The following is a 22399-nucleotide window of genomic DNA, read 5'->3' as shown; positions in this document are numbered from 1 at the left end:
GGGCAATACTCCAACTATGGAATTTCACCTGGACAGTTGATTTTCTAAAATTTAACTTTGGTCCATCCATAAAAAATAAAGGATTGAATACAATTCTTCAGCAGCTCTCCCACGGAAATATGACCACTTTGATTCACATACACAATACTCATATATTGGAGGGAGGGCAACTAACCTTTAATACATTTTGTAGATAAATACATTATGCCTTAGGTAATGTGGCTTTCCTCCAAGGCAATGGTTGTTAGTGGCATCAAGAATACTACTTTAGGGGCTGAAGCTGAAGCTCAGTGCTAGAGCACCTGCCTAGCAAGTGCGAGGCACTGGGTTGGATCCTCAGCACCACATAAAAATAAATAAAGGTATTGTGTCCATCTACAGCTAAAATATATATGTCTAAAAAAGGAATACTACTTTAGACAGAACACAGGGATGTCCCCGCTCACCACTTCTATCCAACATAGTCCTTGAATCTCTAGCCACAGCAATTAGGCAAAAGAATGAAATAAAAGGGATACAAATGGGAAAAGAAGAGTTGAAACTAGCTTTGCTTGCCAATGACATAATTGCATATTTAGAAGACCCAAAAAAACTCCACCAAAAAACTTCTAGAACTCATAAATGAATTCAGCAAAGTAACAGGATACCAAATTTACACTCATAAATCAACTACATTTCTGTACACCAACAATAAATCAGCTAAAAGAGAAATTAGGAAAACCATTCCATTCACAATAGCCTCAAAAAAAAAAAAAAAAAAAAGAAAGAAAAAAATAAGAAAACTTGGAAAAGACCTCTACAATAAAAAGTACAGAACAATAAAGAAAGAAATTGAAGAAGACCTTAGAAGATGGAAAGATCTCCCATGTTCCTGGATAAGCAAAATTAATACTGTCAAAATGGCCATGCTACCAAAAGCACAATGCAGATTCAATGCAATTCCCATCAAAATTCCAATGACATTTTTCATGGAAATAGAAAAAGTGATTATAAAATTCATTTGGAAAAATAAGAGGACCAGAAGAGCCAAAGCAATGCACAGCAAGAAGAGTGAATCAGGAGGTATCAAAATACCTAAAATTATATTATAGAGCTCTTGTAACAAAAGTACAGAAAGAAGATACAGAGACAAAACCACAAAAATATAGTTACCTCATATTAGACAAAGGCACCAGTAACATACATTGTAGAAAAAATAGCCTCTTCAACAAATGGTGCTGGGAAAACTTGAAATCCATATGTAGCAGAATGAAATTTAATCCCTATCTCTTTCTCTGCACAAAACTCAGCTCAAAGTGGATCAAGGACTTGGATTTGGGGCCAGAAATCTTGCACATACTAGAAGAAAAGGTAGCCCTAACCCTCCAACGTATCAGCTCAGGAACTAACTTCCTTAATAAGACACCTTGAGAGCAAGAAGTAAAATCAATAATCAATAAATGGTCTGGACGTGGTGGAACACGATTGTAATTCCAGCGGCTGGGAAGGCTGAGGCAGGACAATCACAAGTTCAAAGCCAGCCTCAGCAAAATCAAGGCACTAAGCAACTCAGTGAGACCCCGTCTGTAAAATAAAATACAGGGCTGGGGATAGAGCTCAATGGTAGAGTGCTAAAGCCTTAAGGCCCTGGGCTCAATCCCCAGCACCAAAAAATAAAAAAATAAAAATAAAAAAATAATAATAATAATTAATAATTAATTAATTAAATACAAAATAGGCCTGGGGATGTGACTCAGTGGCCGAGTGCCCCTGACTTCAATCCCTGGTACCCAAAAACATAAATCATCATCATCATCATCATCATTAATAAATGAGATGGCATCAAACTAAAAAGCTTCTTCACATTAAGGAAAACAAGGGCATGAAGAGAGAGCCTACAGAATGGGAGAAAAATCTTTGCCACCTGCACCTCAGATACAGCATTAACCTCCAGGATATATAGAGAACTCAAAAAACTTAACACCAAAATAAAAATAACAACAATAATAACCCAATCAATAAATGGGCAAAGGAACTGAAAAGACACTTCACAGAAGAAACATAAAGGGTCGACAAATATATGAAAAAAGGTTCAGCATCTCTAGCAAGTAGAGAAAAACAAATTAAAACTATACTGAGATTCCATCTCACTCCAGTCAGAAAGGCAACTATCAAGAATACAAACAACAATAAATGTTGGCAAGGATGTGGGGAAAAAGGTACACTCATGCATTACTGGTGGAACTGAAAATCGGTGCAACTGCTCTGGAAAGCAGTGTGGAGATTCCTCAGACAACTTGGAATGGAACAACCATTTGACCCAGTTATACCACTCCTCAGTTTATACCCAAAGGACTAAAAATCAGCATACTACAGTGACATAGCCACATCAATGTTTACAGCAGCTCAATTCACAACAGCTAACCCAATGGAATCAACCCAGCTGCTCTTCAATAGATGAATGAATAAAGAAAATGTGGTATATATACACAATGGAGTATACTTAAACCATAAAGAAGAATGACTTTATGAAATTTGCCTGCAAATGGATGGATCTGGAAACTATTATGCTAAATGAAGTAAGCCAGTCCAAAAATCCAAAGGTCCAGTGTTTTCTCTGATATGTGAAAGCTAACCCACAATGGGGCGGGGCAGTGAGGACAAGAATAGAAGTGCAGTAGATTAGACAACAGGAATGAATGGAAGGGGGGATGGGCAAAGAAGAGACAGTGGAATGAATCTGATATGATTTTCCCACCTATACACATATGAAAACAACACAGTGAATCCCACCAGCATGTACATCCAGGAGAATGGGATTCTAACTAGAATAAGACATATACCATGCTTATATAATTATGTCAAAATGGATTCTGCTGTCATGTATAACTAAAAAGAACCAATTAAAAAAATGAGTACTACTTTAGACCATCTTATGTGAATTAAACTGACTTTGTCCTCAGGATATTTCATGGGTGACAGTTTCAGGAGGCACCTCGTACAGATCCGCAACCACAAAGGTGCCTTCTTAAACATGGCTCCCTCCCTCTGCCTCTGGATCTGGCTCAAATGCAGTGCAGACACGGTCCTGGGGCCCTTACCTGCATGTTGCTGCCCCACTGAGCCTTCCCTTCCAACAAGGCATCCAGGACAGCCCGGCTGGGCTCCTCAGCAGCAGGGTCATTCCCACTCACCACATAGTAGGATGACCTCACTCTCTTGAAAAATTCAACATCAACATTCTTACTGTTGCTGTGGTTGGGAATATAGCACAGGTCCAAGTACACCGGGAGGCCTGGAGGCACAGCTGAGGACTTGGCTGTCTTGGTGGCTCCTGGTCCTTTGGTAAACAAAGACAAAGCAAGGGTCACAGTAACATAAAGAGACCTGTCTGTCCAATATACCTTCCCCATTCATCCCTAAGCAGGCCCTCTGGGACAGGCAGAGAGGCGAAAGCATTCCCACCTCCCCAGTAATGGGTACAGGACATCTAACACTAGCAATCTGAGAAAATACTCCATGGTCATTTATCACCTCAATAGGAGAAATGAAGAATGGGATGTTTGCCGTTTGTGGATAACCATTAGAAGTAAGAAGTTTCAAGGCCTTTGCAAAAAATAGAACTAGATAGCAACACCCTCCTAAAGGAGCTACTAATATCATCTAAATCTGAGAAGTGATCTAAGAAGCACTTTAAAAGTCAAAAAGAAGCATCTGCATTTGGCAAACCATAGTTAAGTGATTGATCAATTGGGGTGGTACTAAGGATTGAATCCAGGGGCACTCTACCAATGAGCTACATCCCCAGCCCTTCTTATTTTGAGACTAGATCTCACTAAGTAGCTGAAGCTGCCCTTATGCTTGAGATGCTCCTGCCCAGCCTTCTGAGATGCTGGGATTACAGAAGTGTGCCATTGCACCCAGCCACAGTTAACTGATCTTAGCAATTCACTTTAGGGTATCATTTGATAGCAGTTGTGCCCATAGCCAAATAGTATGCCCTAACATTTGTCCTAGTAAGTAGTTAGATCTTAACCCCATATGCTATCCAGAGCCCTCCTCACCATTCATAACCCAGGGAAACATTGTATCCTCTTCTTACCTCAGTGCTGGACACCAACCTTTGGCAAAGGAAGGTCCAGAAAGACTAGGCTTTTGCTAACCAATCAGGACAAACCAGACTGGGAAAAGGGACATCCTGTAGCCAAAATTTCCAGCCTAACCCAGAAAGGCCTGGGTAAAGTAATAGTTCATATTAACCCCAAATTTTCCTCTTTAGTCATCAGGCTTGCTAACTTGTTCCAGTTTGAAGGTTTAAAGTTTTTGAACTAGTAAAACTAACACTCTAAGGAAATGGTTCATCACCCTCACCGCATAATTTGAGTCACCTTGGATGCTTACTGATGTCAAGGCCTTATCCTCCAGTCTGACTTAACTAGGCTCAGGCTGGGGTCTGGGCTCCACGATCTTTTAAAAGCACCCCAGGGCTCTCTAACATGAAGGCTGAGACCACTGTCTAAACCTGCTTTCCTTTCTTCATGGCATGTGTAAGCACTTTCATCTCAGAGTTTGAAAAGTTCCAATGAATTCCATCAACTGCCCAGTTTTACTTTTAATGGGGCAATGGAGTAGCAAGAATAAGCCAAATTAGTGTTTGGGGTAAACAAGCTCGTTTTATAAATACATTCACAGGTCATTTTAGTGAATCCGAGTCAAAAGCTTATCCATTTGGGGACCTCCTAAAGCATCCTGACTTGTAATAGAAGTTTATGAGTTTTTATTCTAATAATTAAATATGTTTGCGATTTTACCTTTAACACTAAACTGCTACCATCGAAACCAAGTTAATATTGCTTATAGAAGCACAAACTGGAAATCACCAAAAGTCCACCCAAATTTGTTTTTAAAATCAGTTAAATGGGCAACTTTGCCTTTTTAGCAATCTAAAAGCATCTTCAAAGTAAATGAAAATTAACTCCTCTTTATTACTTTGGCTTTAAATCATCTCTATAAATGTTCAAGAAAGTTTTTTTTTTGTTTTGTTTTGTTTTGTTTTTTTTCTTAAATCAATTCTGTAGGCTAGGGTATACATGTTTGGGCAATCTGGTATCAAATTTCAGCTGGTTTTTATTAACCTGAAGGGATTTCATGCTTTCTGCTTAGTGCAGGTCATCAGCTCTTTCAGACCAAAGGGTTAATTATCTGGTGGCTGTACACTTATACTAAGCATGAACAAATTCAGCTTATTTTTTCTGTGTACATGAAAAGACCAAATCTCACGAGAAGTGAGTTTTAAAATTGATGCTTCACAAAAAGTAAAATCTACAGCTGTAACTAAGATATCATAAAATGCATGGAATTTAAGAGTCCTAAAGGGTCATTTCCCTGATATTCCCTAATAAATCAAGGAAATGTTATTCAAATTATTTTCTGCTTCATGGTTTTGGGTCAATTTATATTCCTTTGTGAATGGTGATATAAAATTCCCAGATAATTATGTAAAAGCTAAAAAAAAGAAAAAAAAAAAAAAAAAAAGCATTAGTGCAAATCCCTGTAAATGCTTTGAAGCAACAAGATGAAGTAGTGCTGCCAGAGTCCAGTTTCATCAAAATCCCAAATCACTGATATGAAATGGATAAATCTGGGAATCAGAGGCAAATCAGGAAAGATCAGAATTCAGGGATATCAACTGGAATCATTACACCGTGTGTTAGCTGATAATAAGAAAACAGAACATTTCATTCAATGGGAATGTATCTCTAATAGGGATGTATCGTATCTCCAGACTGGTGATTTTTTTTTTTTAATTAAAAAAAAAATGACAATTTTAAGTTTTTATGATTTTATTTTTAAAACCCTTATTTAAAAAATAGGGGGCTGGGGTTGTAGCTCAGTGGTGGAGCACTTGCCTAACATATGTGAGGCACTGGGATTGATTCTCAGCACCACATATTAAAAAATAAAATAAAGCTCCATCAACAACTAAAAAAATTTTTTTAAATAAATAAAAATAAAAATAAAAAATAGGACTCTAAAATCCTGGGCCTTGACATGTCATTTGGGTTTGGCATGGAACCTCTGGTTCTCTCTAGGCCTTTGAGAGCTTCTGGCCTATGTCACCTTGGCAGGCACATCCGAAGCCAGTCTTCCAGAGCAGTTTGGAGGTTGAGAACAGGAATGCAGTTGCTGTATTCCAGAATGGTGCAAAGCCAGGAATCCCACTGTGCACATCAGAGCTACTCTGAGCCATAGGCAGAGCTACCCCCAAGCCTAAGGCCACACTGGGCTCAGACATAGACCTTTAGCAGGAGAGGGTAGTAGAGGGAAGTAAAACTTCCATTTGTGCTCCCCTGTCCTCTCAGCACAAAGTCAAAGAGGGAACTATGAAGGCTCAACATAAAAGAAAAGCATGGCCTCTCCACGGATGCCTGGTGCCATGGACCTACCTGCAGTGGCGGTCTTTGCCGATTTGGATGCAGAAGCGTTGGCGGCATTCTTGGTCTCCTTGTCCTTCTCTTCCCCACGCACAGCTTTGACCTCAGGAGTGCTCGTGGTTTTTGTTGCTTTTTCCACAGATTCTTTCTTCTTAGGAGAAGCCACTCTGGACACCTTATCTGAGGTATCTTTCAAGGCCCCTGGTTTTGGTGAAGCTGCTGAGGGCTTGGACTTCCCGTCCCCCTTTTTGACAGGTGAAGAAGACTTGGTCTTTGTCCCTGGCTTCTTGGTCTTGGTCTTCTCTTTCAGGTCCTTCTTCAGAGCTTTGCCCAGGTTCTGCTCAATGGCCAAGGCCTCTGGGTCGACCATGGACACATCAGGGTGGCGTGGAGAAGGGCTTCGGTCCTGCATGGGGGCCGGAGGTGGGTCCATGTGTTTGTATGTGACAGTTTTGTCTGTGGGGATGGTTTCTGATTCATCTTCAGAGTCGATGTTTGCATCGGCTGTGATGGAGGGGCACTCTTCCGTTTCTGGGGGCACATCAGAGTCGGTCTGGGATGGGGCTGACTCACTGACTGAGGTAGGCGGGGTCTCATCACACTGTCGCCCCTGCTGCTTTCCTCCTGGTGGTGGTGGGGCTCCCCCTGACTGAGTGAGGGGTTTCTCAGATTCTTCGGTGGGCTCTTCGCTGGCAAACCACTCCAGAGGGTTGGGATTAATGAAGGAGGGTGAAAGCTCTGTCTTGGGATGCTTGTACTCACAGGAGGACACGAGGCATAAATCAACATCCTGGCGGGCCTCCGAGGGGGACTTCTTCTCTTCAGAGTAGCATTGGTCTGAAGTCTCATAGGAATAGGTAGATGTCTGGGGGGTTTTAGTAATTTTCTCCATTGTCTCATAACAGTATGTGGAAGTATCAGGGCTCCTTGTTGTTTTTGTAGACGTCTCGTAGGAGTAACTTTCAGATTCAGGGAAGCTGGTAATCTTCTCAGTGGTCTCATAAGAGTAGCTGGCATCCCCAAGTGTGTGGCCACCATCCTCAGAGTCGTCATAGCCATTGCTGATGTCATCCAGGAGCCTTCGAGCCCTCTCGGTCTTTTCATAGCTGTAACCACTCACTTCAGGGGTCCTCGTGGTCTTCTCACTTATCTCGTAAGAGTACCCACCCTCTTCAGGGGTCCGTGTGGTCTTCTCAGTAATTTCACAGGCGTAGCCACCATCTTCAGGGGTCTTGGTGGTCTTCTCAATGGTCTCATAGGAGTAGCCACCATCACATGGGGATTTTATGGTTCTCTCCGTCTTCTCATAGTAATAGCTGCCCACATCTGGGGTCCTGCTGGTTTTCTCACAAGATTCATAGTCATAATCTTCTTCATCTGGGGACCTGGTGGTTTTCTCAGACTTTTGATAGACATAGCTAAAGTCACCAGGTGTCTTTCCTCCATTGTCCTTCTCCATGCCAGATGTGGTCAAATCTCTATTCAAGGCTAGATGATGTTGCATCGTATCGAATAACATTGAGGCACGGAAGCCATAGGGCTCTGCAGATGCTGCATCTATTGGTGGAGATGAGGAGGAATGGCAAGCTGCTGCGTTCTCTTTGACTGCAGAGGTAGAATCTGAAAAACCAGGTGAATACAAAGGAGAGGACTCTCGTGGGGTGAGTGGAGAGATATCAGATTTTGGAGAGAGTTTCTCTCCTTCCAGACTTTGTTCTTTCTCAGAGGTGAGTGAGGCATATAAGGACATCTCCCTGGGAGGAGCAACATCGGATAGAGTTTCTTCTTGAAGAGGAGAAGCTATCTGAGATGGGGTATGAGCAGAAGAGGTGGATGGGGAGGCCTCCACCTGAGACACAGAGATGAGCTCGGAGAGATCATTATCTTGGGTGTAGGATGGCTCCTCCGTTGGTGGTATCTTATGTGATAAACTGGAGTCCTGCAAGTCGGAAGGACTATAGTCCACTTCAGTTGGCCCATTTTCAGTGATGTGGAGCATACTTGCACCCACAGCAGGGTGATCTGGAGACTGTCGACTAAAGTCCATAGCAAGGGAGTGCTCAGGAGATTCTTGGCCAAATTCAATAGACATTGAGGATTGTTCAGATCGGTGATCTTGAACTGGTGTCCTGGATTTGGCCGTCTTAGGGGAGAAATCTGGAGGAGAAATTGACATTGGTCTTGGGCATTCTTCTTTAGATGGAGACATTTCTGTCTCCTGGAAAGTGGTAGGCGTTTGCACAACAGACACTGAAAGGGAGTCATCTACTTCTGTGGAATGCGGGGAGCCAACTTCGGCATGCAGAGAAGGAGACACATCATCTGTTGTTGGTTCCGGAAATGAACTCGTAGCCACAGAGGCAGTGGAGACTGAGGCCACACCTTCCATGTGAGAGTATGTGTCTTCTGCTACACCCTCATCAACAGGAGTGGCTGACTTGTCTGAGACTGTGCCTTCAGAAATTGACATCTTGGTATCTTCTTTAAAGGATCCAAACTGACTGACATCTATTTGTGTTGGAGAGACATCTCCTCCCAATTTCCTTTCATCCAAAGCCAGTGCTGGTTGAGAACTCATGGCTTCGACATCATCAGTTTTCTTTTCTGGAACAAAGTCTTCCTTGATCGGTGTAAAGTCTGTACTTTTTACTTCCTGTTTGTCTTGGTAAAGACCAGTGGAAGTCATTTCAGAAACTGGACTTATTTGGTTTGCCAAGTCTTGTTTTCCATTCTTTCCTTCAAAGGGGCTTTCGGTGCATCTGCCAGGAGCCTTGACGTCAGCACTTAGAAAACTTTCATATGCAGACTCGGATCCAATCAGGGGAGGGCTGCGTAAAGGAGACAGAACTTTTTCCATAGGAGACTCTGAGTCAGGCACGGGTTCATCCATGGGGCTTATGGAAGCCCTCTCACTCTCATCTTTGGCATCACTGAATTCAAAACTCACTGGAACTGCTGCTGGTTTTTCAGTGACCTCTGTCGGGAGGTGACTAGCTTTCTCTTCAGTGGGAGATTGGTAGTAAGGTGTGTGGCCAGCACTGCCAGTCACAGACTGAGATGGAGACACCACTTCCAGAGTCTTCTCCTCAGGACTAGCACAATGTTCTTCAACTACTTCTTGGGTCACCTCAGGAGACACTGGGACCACTTCTGCTTCTGTGGAGACTTTAATCTCATTGGGCGTCAGAGAGAAGTTCACACTCCGTTCACCCAGGGGTGTCTTCTCTATGGGTGATGGCGGAGATGGACTCAAGGATGGGCTCTTGGCTGGGCTAAGCTTCTCATATGAAACAGTGGAGGTGGTATCTCTGATCTCCAGCATGGCACTGCCTTTCACTTCTTTCTCTTCTGAGTAGTAAGCATCACGTAGAGCAGATTTGCTGAATTTGTCTTCCTCCATGGATGAGGGTGGGGATATGGTGGAGGCTGAAGCATTATAATCCTTGCCCTCAGTGGCATCGGTTTTTGACCCATCAGATAATCCATTGAATGGTGTAACAGTAGTTTTGGAGTATTCTTGAGAATACAGTGAAGACTCGTATTTGGTGATGTTTATGAATTCCTGAGATGGGGACTCTGTCTCTTCATTGTTGGTCTCGTCACTCATCACATCGCGAGGAGTAGACATCTCATCCATTGGGGTGGGCTCACTAGATATCTCAATGGTAGACTGAGTGTAGCCAGAGGTGGCAGTGAACTCCTCAGGCTGGTCTTCTCGATTCTCCTCATCAGAGGCAGTGGCCTCACTCTCTGAGCCTCCAGGTAGAGTCTCGTCATGAATTGAAGATGCAGGTTCTCGGCCAGGAGACTGGGCTCCCGGTTGCTTGGTTGATGTGGTAAGGAATCCGTACTGATCCTCAGCACCACCGGCCTCCGCAGCCTTGTCGACCACGGCCATCACATAATCCTCAGCTTCAATTTTTTCAGGCTCATATTCTTCTCTGGCATCCTCTGCTTTGTCCTCCTCTTCAGCCTCCTCCTCCTCAGATTGCTCCACTTCTCCTTTCTCAACTGCCTCGTCCATGTCTTCTTCTGCCCGGTCATCCCCACTGGCCACAGACTCCCTCTTCTCCTTGATGTGCACGTCTGCCTCTGCCTTTGCACTTTCCTCATCCTCAATGGGGCTGTGCTTGGAGGTGCTCATGCACACATTTTCTTCACCGTCTTCTTCTGGCTCCTCAGCCTCCTCAGTTTCTGCCTTCTCTTCATAGTCTCCAGTCTCTGAGGACTCCTCGAAACCAGCTCCTTCATCTTCAAATTTCTCAATGTCATCCACCCCCTGTTTCTCGACGGGCTCCAGCTCTTCAGGAGTTTGCTCACATTCACCCTCCCCTTCAGTGGTGGTGATCCCCTCATCAGGAGACTCCGCAGAACCTTTGATGACTTCTGTCTCTTTCTGGATGACGTAGGCTTCAACTGGCTCAGTTTCCTTCAGTTTCTCTTCGTCTTCGATTAGTTCCAGCTGAGGCTTGATGTCCTTTGCTACATCAATCTCCTCAGCCTTCAGCTCTTCAAAGTCCTTGGTCAGATCCTCAGGGGAGGACATAAGAGACCTCTCAGCCTCGAGTTCTTTGGCAGGGCCAGTGGCTGCAATTCCAGCCGCTGCCACTGCGGCTGCCGTGGTGGCCACGGTGCTGACAGCTGCAGCCGCAGCCTCTGCAGTCTTGCCTTCCTTCTTAACGACTTTAATTTTCCCCTTCTCCTTTGGCTTCCCTGCAACAACAGCCTCCTTCTTAACCGACTCTTCCTTCTTGGGTACTTTTGGTTTTAAAGTAGCTGGTTTTTTCACATCCGATAGAGGAGTAGATGGTTTCTTTGAGTCCTTAGGGAGCTTCTTAATTTCTTTTTTGGGTTCCTTTTCCTCCTTTTTAATTTCCTTCTTTTCGTCCTTCTTCACTTCCTTCTTGGCTTCCTTGAGTGGTGTTTCTTTCTTAACCTCTTTCTTGGGTTCTTTTTTCTCTTCTTTCTTGACTTCTTTTTTGACTTCCTTTTTTACCTCTTCTTTTTTGGGTTTTTCCTCCTTCTTGATAGGTGTTTTCTCCTCCTTTTTAGCCACTTCCTTCTTGGGCTTTTCCTTCTCCTCCTTCTTCTCTTCAGGTTTTGCCTTGATTTCTTTTTTCACTGTCTTCTCTTTGGCAGTCTTGGGCTTGACGTCTGTGGCTTGCTTCTCAGTCACCTCGGCTTTGGCTGGAGGCTGCTCCTCTTTGCTGGGTGCCTCCTTTTCTGTCACGGGAGGTTTGGTCTCTGTTTTCACTGGCTTGTCTTTTTTCACTATTACCTTTTCTTTGCTTTCAACTTTGGGTGGCTTTTCCACCTGATTAGTTTTTGTGACCTCAGGAGTTTCTTCTTTTGACTCCTTTCGCACTGATTTGGTGGCCAGTGGTTTGGCAGCTGGCTTCAGACTCTCTCGGCTATCAGCCCTCTGTTTCAGTTTTACTTGTTTCACGGTAGGGGTGGGCACCTGGCCAGTGAGATCCTTTTGGGTGGCCAGTGGCTGCTTCAGGAAATCTAAATGTTTGAGCTTTTCTAGCCCTTCCAGAATGTTGTACTGGGTGCTGTTTCCAGGAAACAGAACTCGAATGATTTTTTCAGCAGGGTTTGCTGGATGCCACACGATCAAAGATGAGACTGAAGTCAAGTAGGAAATTGGAATATCTACTTCTTGACCATTGGGCAGGATTAGTTCAGCTTTGTCTTTGTTGGTGCCAGTCCATTGCTGCATAAAATACTGCATTTCCTTGCTGCTCTTGACTGGGTTAAGCACATACATCTCAAGTTTCCCTACTCCCATTTTTTGGAAAAGAATGACAGGATCAATGGTATTGCCTACACTTCTAAAGAGAGGCTCTGGTTTCATGGACAATTTGTTTAAGTACTGGAGAGTGAAGCAAGCTTCTTCTATGCTTCTCTTCATCTTGATGTTAGGCTCTGGGTTTTTCAGATTTTCAGGGACGTTGAGAAATACAACCCCTAAGTCAGGGGAGATGAGGTTTTTCATCCAGTCACTGTTGGTGGTGGAGCCCTGGGACTGCTCTTCCTCCAGCTCTGCGATCTTCCGCTGCAGCATGCTGTTGATTCCAGGCAAATTGTCGTCCCCAATGTGGGTGAGCAGGATGGAGTCCACTCGGTCCAAGTGTCGGATGAGCTTCCAGAAGCAGGATTTTCTTTCGGATCCTCCATTGATGAGCATATTGAATCCGTTCACTGCAAACAGGGCAGAATCACCCCTCCCTCCCGGAAAAATGTAACAGCAGGGCTTGGAGAGCTTTAGAAATCCACCCGACGTGGGAGGTTCCAGAATGTCAAAGGGAGACGGGACTTCCACGGATTCTGAGAGGTACTCGGTAAACTCAGAAAGTCCTTCCATTTCTGGCAATATAGAAGCTGAGTTGAGTTTGATATTGATGAAGTCTTGAAGATTGTGTCTGTCAAGATTGGAGTTCTTCCAGTCCCCCTCTTCGGGACAGAACAGGGTCAAGCTGGCTTTGTTGGCAGGATGGGTGGTGCTCAGTAACTCCCCAATCTGGGTTTAAAAAAGGAGGGAAAAATGAAAGAAAAGGTGTAAGTGGCTGTCATTGCCAACCCGTCACTTCCATCTATTGCTAGGAATCATAGGATCATTGACTGCACGTAGGACCTGCTTCAGAGACGCACTCGGGTAGCAATGCTACTTAAATGCGGACACATTTACATCTGGGAGGTGAACAGCCTGTCTGGAGCCCCCCACTCCTTCTTTTTGCCATCATCAGCACCCCGCCTCCGACACCTCCCCACCAATCCTCCCACGTGTCTTTGTGCAGTAGGAGAACTTCAGAACTCTGTTTCAGTTTCAAAGCCAGTGACCATCTGGGTGATCAGTGCTTCCGCCACAGCAATTACAGAATACTTTGACTATTTCCCCTGGGTATCGCCATACAAAGATGCCCTTTAAAAAAACATGAAACTGTCATGGGTGTGTGTGGGGACAATGTAAGTCATTTCACCACTGACCTAAGACCTTTTCTTTTAATCTGCTGGGCAAAAAAAAAGCCCTGATGGACACATCAAAAGGAATTCAAGTAACAGTACACTTCTTATCATCTCATTTTAGAATTTGGTAGGCATAAAAGAAAAAAAATTGGTGGGTTTTTCCCTCTGGGACACAAGAAGTTGCAGACTGCTCATTACTACAAAAAACTTCCTGGTTTCTGGCTTCAGTGCACACTACTTAAAACATGAGTGGTACACCCAGCAGATCCTCTGTAAATACAAATGCTTTTATTGAAGCCATAATGATTAAATCGGTTGGATAATTATGCAAGTCAGTGGCCGAATTCATTCTCCATGAGCTTAAGTTTAAACCCAAGGTGAGGCCCGGTATCTCTCCCTGCTTCCACTCTTTTTCAGGGCAAACTGGCATTGAGTGGCTAAGATCACATTTGACTCAAAGGCTTTTCAACACACTGTTTAGTACTTCCCAAGGATGGGAATGTGGAAAAACAAATCAGGATCAAAATGGTAACTGTGGTTTAATGAAAGCACTATTTTCCTTCTCACTCCATATTAAGGCCATATGTTTCATGGTCTTAGCTTAGCAAATAACAAGGGGGGATCATGCCATAAATTCCAGACTTCTTTCCATTTCAGCAAACCTCATAAATCAGCTCAGAGTTTCAACTGACAAGTGCTCTGTGGCTTGGGTAGCAAACAATTAAGGGGCAAAGCAAAGGTTTTATTTCATGCAGGCATCCCAGGCCAGTGGGTCTGAACTCTTACCGCCTAGCTTTCGTTTCCTCTGGTTCATAACCTTCTGCGTATTAACATTCTGAGACTACCAGAGTGTGTGTGGTATGAGCATGTGTAAGGGTAATTTAGAGTCTGAATTCTCCTATATTCAATTGTAAAAAATAGTCATTTTTGTCTTGTTAGCCTATTAATCTTAAGCATCTTAGTGAAGAATCACAAAATAGCCAAATAACAAAACTGCTATTTTCCTCTAACCTAATTTCACAATCCTCTACAAAAGGAGAATTGACTCCTATTTTGGAAGCTAAGAAAACTGAAAAAGCATATGACAATTGTCTTTGGGGAAAAATCTTTGCTCAAATTATTTGCTGACCAAAGCAAACACAAGTACCAGTTATGGTTTCTTGTCCAATAATTAGCATAGATTCTCATCATCATCACTATAGTACCAGGTAGATTCTCTCAGTTCTAACATTCACACAGAGCACACTCAAGCTATTCATGTTTTATAGTACATTTTAGGAGACAAATTCGGGATAACTCAAACTGCTGAATCTTTAATCATGAACTTTTGAAATTTCACCCAAGCTAAGAAGTATGGCAGCTGAGGACATATGTGTAGGGGTTGTTCAATCACTAGTTATTTTTATGTGAAATGTGTAATCACCAACTTCAAAGAGAAAGAAAAAAGACTTGAGGAATACCTCCCTACTTTCCATCTTTTTGCCTCTATCCAGAGAGGTGAATGAAGTGCAGGAAATGACCCAAAACAAAAACAAGATTGCACAGAATTCTGAGGAGGTCAGAGGGCAGGAAGACAGCCCAGAGGGATGGACGAAGAGAAAACCAGGAAGTACAAGGCCAAGCTGGATTTAGTCAGCTCTGCTGGACAAGTTCCTTTCTTTCAGACAAGTTTTTAGTCCCACTAGAAAAACAGCATGAGGGAATGACAGGCAAGAACGCAGAGACAAGGACTGGACAAAGTCAGTCACGGACGGGTGGTATGGGACAGGCAAGAAGAGGAGGAGCCACTTCATCCTTGAACTGTTCCACAGAAATGAGGCTCCTGTTTTCTCCCTCCGCCCGAATCCAGACCTATGGGCCCACAGGCACCCTAGAGAGCTCAGGCCCCTGGCAGGCTCCGCCCATGCTTACTCAACAGTGAGTAAGATGAGATCCCTAAGGAGAAGCCAACAATGGTGTTCCGGCTCTGACTGGTTCTTAGACTTGGAAATGGAGGCTTCTTCTAAACAAATTGGAAAACGCATCTGTGGTTGTCATCGTCTTCTTCTTGTTCTTGTTCTCTCTCTCTCTCTTTTTGGTTTGGTGCTGGGAATTGAACACAGAGCCTCACTCATGCTAAAAATGTGCTCACCCACTGGGCTGTGCCCCAGCCCATCCTTGGTGTCTTTGTCTCTCAGTTATAAGTTAACTAATATCTTAATTATCCTTGAATCCCTAGTACGTGGCCAGACTCAGTAGATTCCATTGAATTGCACTGAAAATAGCCAATTCCACGCCTGCCATTTTCCTGGAGTGGGCCCTGGGAAGAGACACGAGCCTGCTGATACTTGTCAAACACACTAACTACTCCTCTGGTCCTTAGAAAGATGGATGGCAGACATGACTGGGAGAAACATTTCTTTGGAGCAAACATAATCTTTTCTGTTAATTATTTTTCCTGATCAAATGCAGGCATACTGGTGGAGGAAGGAAGATAAAGGAAATAAATGGCTTTACTGAAGATGATATTAATGAAACAAGATTTTAATTTTTAAACCGTGGCCTTCTAACTACAGCTCCTTTTTTGATTAGGTTACTCAGCTGAGGAGGAAATACCACAGACAGCGAATCTCTGGGCTTTAGCAAAATGTTTAACAGGATCTCTGAAGTTGTGATGGCAGAATTAGGTGGATTTACAGCAGCCATAGAAATAGTGCTACTTAGTGTCAACCTGGAGGACTGTGATCGGCTGCCTCAAGACTCATTTCTGTCCTGCTGCGGATTCACTTGGGAAAGAATAGGAAGACATGCTTAGGGAATTTGTGGAGGGCATGAAAATGAGAGGCATAGCACAAATGCGGGGTGACAGAATTAAAGTACTTAAGGAAGCTCTTGATGATGATGGCTAAGTCAACTCTAACAGGGTGGCATTCTAAAGGGATAAACGTAAGGTTCAATAGACCAGCAGGGCAAGGTACAGGGATTGGGAGATGTGGCTTAGCAACAATATCCATGGGGGAAAACTCAGGGATTTTAGTGACAGTCATGGATTTATCATGAAGCTAAAGAAGCTTAAATGTCAAGGCCCCTCACTGGCGTGGTCCCTACTAAATTTTTGCACTTAATTGTGGATTAATAATTGTGTTTTCTTTCTCTTTCTTTTGGGTGGCACGAAGTGGCTCCGGCTGGCTCCAAAGTCCCGGGCTCAAGGGTCCCTCCTGCCTCAGCCTCCCAGCAGCTAGAACTTCAGGCATGGGCCACTATGCCTGGCTGTTTTCTTCTTCTTAACAGGAGCCCCCAAATCATACGAACTGCAGAACTCCTCAAAGTCTGCACCCTTTCCAGGGGACCTTCAATCACATGTGGTGACCGTCTAAAGTCATTTTTGGACTTGCTTAATAGAAGATTGTATTGGAAACAATAAAAGTCAGTGACTTTTATAGTTCTAATCTGGTCAAATGACTCCTGGGAAATGGTGTCCAGTTTAAGTCATGACATTTTTCAGAAACTAGACCAGAAATAACATAAGACAAGTCTTCCTTGCTGGCTTCATCTCCTTGGCCTCAACCTCTACATGCTAGACCTGGGTCCCTTTCTCTTGATACATGTCCCTCTCTAGATCATGGCATCTATCTTCTGGGTATTGAATACCTCTGGGCTTTAGATGCACCAGCAGATTACAAATCAATATCTCCAGCCCCATTCCAGTTCCCCAGCTCTGGACTCACATCCAACATTCTGACGAACTTCAAGATATTAAAACACAACCAGGACTGAACTCTTGAACTTCCTCCATAGCACCCTATCTGCCTTTCCTGACAGAGGAACAGGTTTGAAGGACAGTGACCAGGGAACACAAGGAACTTCTAATATTTTACAAAGATGATTAATCTTTGGGGGAAAGGGTAAATTGAGTGTTGTTTAGGGGTATCTAAAACACTGTGTGGTAAAAGGATTGCATTCCTTTCTCAAAGACATAAAAAGACAAAATAAGGAAACACTTTCAACAGAGAGGCAAGAAAATGCCCCCAGGAGACAATGACTCGCTACCCTGGATTTCAAGGAGGGGTGAGTTAGCCAGATGGCTGCTTTGTATAAGAGCTGGTTTTGTACTTGACCTCTAGTGATTAAGACTCCCAAAACTCAGAGCTCAAAGTACATAATTCTACTTCTTAGTCCCTTTATATATAGCTATTTTTGTTTGAAGGAAAAAAAGTATCATTTTTGATTTTCTAAAATTGTGTTTCTGGTTTCTCTGGAATTGACTAGCACTTTTCAAGGATTGGATTAAAGGAACAGAGTTGGACACGGTGTGACCTTTGGTGCTTTTGTTACTGAGTCATTCTGTACTAAACCCTTTTCCTAAGGCAACAAAAGGCAATCATGGCTCAGAAGACTGACCTGTACCCAGGGGCATTCTAACACTGAGCTACATCAATTTTATTTTGAGACAAAGTCTCACTAAGTTGCTGAGACCGGCCTTGAACTTGTGATCCTCCTGCTCAGCCTACCAAGTAGCTGGGTTTACAGGCGTGCGTCCCACCCCAGTGTCATAGTGAATTTCAACTTAATTTGGCTGTGGTGTTCTTTCTTCAATGCTCATGGTGTAAAAGGGATCAAGGTTGAGAGGCGGGGGTTGGGGCAGGAGGGAGGAAGTGAATTCTACACAATCATCTTCCTTTTTCCCAACTTTCCCTGCCACCCAACACCACTGACTAGTCTGTTGGAGAAAAATCTAGAGAACCTTTGCCATTTGGGTTGACCATTACTTTCTCCAAAGTATCAGGGAGGGATTGTGAGGGTAACAGGCGGGAACATGACATGGTGTCTGGCCTTAATGACACCTGCCTGGGTATAAGAAGATATGTGCCCTTCAGAACAATCCTTAGGATTATAAGCCTTGGGAAGCTGCCCTTCCACAGAACTCTCGTTCTTCAGGTAAGGTTGTTCCTTTTTCTTCTGTAATCATTGGTAAAAATCTGACACATGCCTAACCCAAAGCGCTAAAGCTCCACTTCCACGGTCTATAAAGATGACTTAAATGGAAAGATTCTTAACAGTATTTTTTATTTTAAAAGGCAGGTATTATTTGGGGTCCAGGTGGATGAAACATGATATCTCCTTATGTAAAATTCTGGTAATGATCAACCCTTTTCCTTTGTTTGGTTTTATGTCAAAAAAAAGCAAACCAATGAGTAGAAACCAACCACAGAAATGCACAGGAAGGCAGCAAGGTGCGCGTGTGCAGAGGAAGGAGCCAAGGGTTCCGCAGGGCTAGCTGCCACCACTGGACCACCTCCAGGCCTCTTCAGCTCTCCGGCCTCCCGGGGACAAGACCCTGATAATGTGTATGGCCTCTGAGCTATCAGTCATGTGCCCAGCTGCCCCCGGTACAACATGAACTTGAGGATACAATCTTGCAAAAGAGTCTGCCCTTAAGGGTGATCACACATCAACTTCAGAGCAATAGATAGAGAGAGACTTGTAGCTGTAGATCTGGAATGTCAATGCCGTTCAGTGACGATTTACTGGGCCTTTACTATGTGTGGGAGCGATGGAGACCAGAACGGACGAGGCATGGGGCCTGACTCCATGACAGCCTTGGAGGAAGACAGATCACAAGCTCTGGAGAAAGAGCCAAAGCACTGGGCAGGGTGCTATGTGCCTGTAATCCCAGTGATACAGGAGGCTGCGGCAGGAGGGTTGCAAGTTCGAGACCAGTCTCAGCAACTTAGCGAGACCCTGTCTCAAAATAAAAAAATAAAAGGACTAGTGGAATAGCTAAGTGGTAAAGTGCCCCCTGGGTTCAATCCCCAGAATCCAAAAATAAAAGGAAAGAATGAAATAAAGAGCCCATTTTCTATTTTGAAGTGGCAAAGAGAGACCAGCTGCAAGAGCCCTGAAGGCTTTGAGGAAGGAGCCATTTGTGGGCTGGGGGGCCGTTTCTCGCTTTGGGGAGCCAGTGCCCTGTGCTTCCCACAGGGCACACCTGTGCAGATGCAGATGGCACCACACCTTCAGAGAGCTGGGGCTTCGAGCCGTTCAGGGCACTGTTCATTTTTCCATTCGTCTCTTGGCCCCGGTGGGTGGAGAGTGAAACTCATTTTGTCATCTGACTGGTGTTTTCACAGAGGTAAACTAAATGCAGCTGGGCAGTTTGCTTCCAGCTCTTGTGGGTAAGGAAAAGTACACACAGACCTTTCTGAGAAGCATCAGGCAAAGGAAGAGTAAATGCAGAAAGACACCTGGCCCTTCACGGCACACGTGAGATGGAGAAGCTGCCACCTCAGGAAGACAGCTTTAAATGGTCCTGGCACCTCCGCTGTCAGCACATCCCCAACCTGTCCCTTTAGAAATCTGCTATCAGATCTGCCCCAGTGATGGCCCTGAATTGTATCTGGAACCAGTATGAACAAATATGCTAAGTGAAAAAGGTCTATTATTTTGGAAAATTTCCTAGCCGGGACAAATTCTCAAGTAGAAATATAAACAAATTCAAATCTTTCATCTGATTTCACTCAATACTATAACTTCCTATAGTTTTCAAGATAGACTTGAGTAAGATTGACTTGTGAGAAATATTAATGATCCAGCTCCAGTTTAGCTACTACAACCATCTTTTGGGGTTGGGGGTGTCACAGACCTGCCTCATTTTTCTACATACCTTCTCTTTGGGAGCCCTCTCTCTTGTGTGGACTATTTATACAGCCCAAGTTCAAACACTGGGACCAGGCATTAATAGGAAGAGAAATCAAAAATAATTAGGCCAGGAAAAACAGGCACGAGTATTGAAAGAGATCAAAGCAGCGACATTCTACCAAATGCTAAAGAGATCTTTGAAGTATTCTTTCAGAAAACAGGAAACCTGAATTTTCTCTTGGGCTCGGTCATTTTAAGTGTCTCCATCACTTCTACCATCTGTAAACTGTGTCCCCCTGTCCCCAACTCCATCCCCACAGCTACCTGGGTCTCCAGTACATCAAGAGTGATTCCAAATAATGACAGATGAGGGCTCTAGATTCTTTTCATAAAAAAAACATAAGAATAAAGCATTTGGGACCACACAGTTTTGCTTATTTCAAAGTAGCTGTAAGATTTCTTCTTCCTTTCTGTTATCTCCCCAGTGCTTTCAAAGAAGAGCCTGCCGCTAAATGACTATCAAACAATCAGACGTTTAGACGTCCCTGAAAAGGAAACTACCTCTTGATCGGTGAAAATCTCTATGAAGTTCTGGAAGGAGAAAGAGCCAGACTGGAGAATGAGCTCTCCGGTATTCTCGAAGCACTGCCCCGTCAGCACGAGCAGCTTGTGTCGGGCGGCGTCCGTGATCATCAGGCGCACCTGCAATAGAACACAGGGAGCCAGCCATGAGCCGTGGGCAGCACTGCCCTCCGCCTCCAGGACAGGGCCTCTGGGGCACATGAAATTCCTTACCAACAAAAGGTGTTCAGTCCCTGAGAGTCTACCTTCTTCCCCGGGGGCTGGGGCAGGCAGGGCTGAACACAGCCCTGGCTGTAGGAACATTGGGAACTAAATGAACGCAGCCATTATCAGCCTGCCCATAAACGCCATTTTCAAAGTTTTGCCACAATCAGGACAGTAGTGGTGGCTGACTTTCTCCCCTCATTTCCTCCTCGTTTTCAAGGCAGTCTTCACAGCTGGCGAGCATTTGTTCCACAGCTGTTGGCGAGTGTCTGCTAGCAGCAGGCGGTCTGTGAGACCAGGAGAGTCTTGCCAATAGCCCACAGGCTGAGTCACCACGTACAGCCCAGGTCCCTCAACTGCCCCCTCAGGACCGCCAGGCTTCCAGCCAGGGTCCCCAGCCAGCCCCGCCCACTGAGGATTCCTTCCCTCTCCTTCCTAGAGCAAGCACGCAGCTCCAAATGCAGTCCCTGGTGGGATCAGCAAGGTGCAGGGCACTGAGCATAAAAGAAAGGCTGCCCCCTCAACAGCAACCTTTGAAATTGAATTGCAAATGGTTTGCACTAAGGAACTCGCTGTGAACTTATGTGGCAGGACGCCAGCTGCCCTTCAGCAAAAGCACCAGTCTCAGCACCAAGATATTCATTCTGGGTCCAATTCGTGAATGTTTGACACATACTACGTGCCAGGCGTCATGCAAGGCACTGAGGTCAGGAGGCAAAAGTAAACAGACCACGACCCCTGGCCCAAGAACCCCACATCTCATCATGGAAAAACACATGTACGCAAGCAATCGTCTCAGTCCCATTTGCTCTGCGGGCAAGCCTGGATTCCTTTTTAAAAAATCCTTATTTTTCCTTTTCCATTCTTCACAGCTATTCTAGGCAGTCTTCCTGAACACAGATTGATCCTCCAGTTTTTTCAAGTTGTAATTACTCTCCGATTCAATTAGTCACGTAGAGGTTGCTATTCCCCTCACTTTCTTCAACCTTGTGCCTTAATGGATTGTCAGAGGTTTTGTTAAACTGAAACAGGGAGAAGAGAGTCAGAATAGGCTGTACCATCAGGGTGAAAATGTGGAAGCAACTCAAATATGTAGCAATTGAAGAATGGATAAACAAGTATGCTATATCCACACAGTGGAACATTATATAGCCATCAAAAGGACAACATGGCTGAACCTTGAAACAAACATGCTAAGTAAAATAAGCCAGATAAAAAGGGCACAGGTTATATGAAATATCCGAAACAAGCAAATCTGTAGACATAAAATAGGTTAGGCATTGCCAGAGCAAAGGGGAATAGAGAGTGACTGCCAATGGGCCTGGGTTTGGGGAATGGTGGGCTTGATCTGGAATGAGTGGTGATGATTGTACAACTTTGCAAATATGCCAAAAATCACTGGATTTCACACTTTAAAAAGATAGCATATGAATTCTTTCTCAATGAAAACAATGCAATAAAATCAGAGATGCTCAAAGCATGGGCAGAAGATACTGCAAATAATGGATGCTTTAAAGTCTTTGACTGCTTTAAAATTCAGGAAACAACTCAGTTTCCAAAGTGAAAACTCTAATAAAGGAAGTAGGAGATGGAGTTACCTCAGATCCTGAGCC

At 44.1% G+C, this 22399-nt stretch overlaps 1 protein-coding gene across 6 annotated transcripts in view; it reads right to left on the bottom strand.

Annotated features, from left to right (window-relative positions):
* The window catches only part of MAP1B (microtubule associated protein 1B), a 103843-nt gene that overhangs the window by 5440 nt on the left and 76004 nt on the right, over nucleotides 1-22399 (bottom strand). For 5 of the 6 annotated variants that reach the window (XM_079144824.1, XM_079144828.1, XM_079144826.1 and 2 more), the window contains 3 exons: nucleotides 20562-20702; nucleotides 6426-12936; nucleotides 3081-3319 (listed from right to left, as the gene is read on the bottom strand). In XM_079144824.1, the coding sequence (XP_079000950.1) occupies nucleotides 3081-3319; nucleotides 6426-12936; nucleotides 20562-20702 (6891 nt within the window). Of the gene's footprint in view, nucleotides 1-3080; nucleotides 3320-6425; nucleotides 12937-20561; nucleotides 20703-20795; nucleotides 21302-22399 lie in introns of those variants that run through there. The other variant, XM_079144825.1, reaches the window with a different exon arrangement.

The sequence above is a fragment of the Sciurus vulgaris genome, assembly GCF_902686455.1.
Source record: "Sciurus vulgaris genome assembly, chromosome: 6".
NCBI classification, from domain to species: Eukaryota; Metazoa; Chordata; class Mammalia; order Rodentia; family Sciuridae; genus Sciurus; species Sciurus vulgaris.
This window is presented reverse-complemented; position numbering and strand designations above follow the sequence as displayed.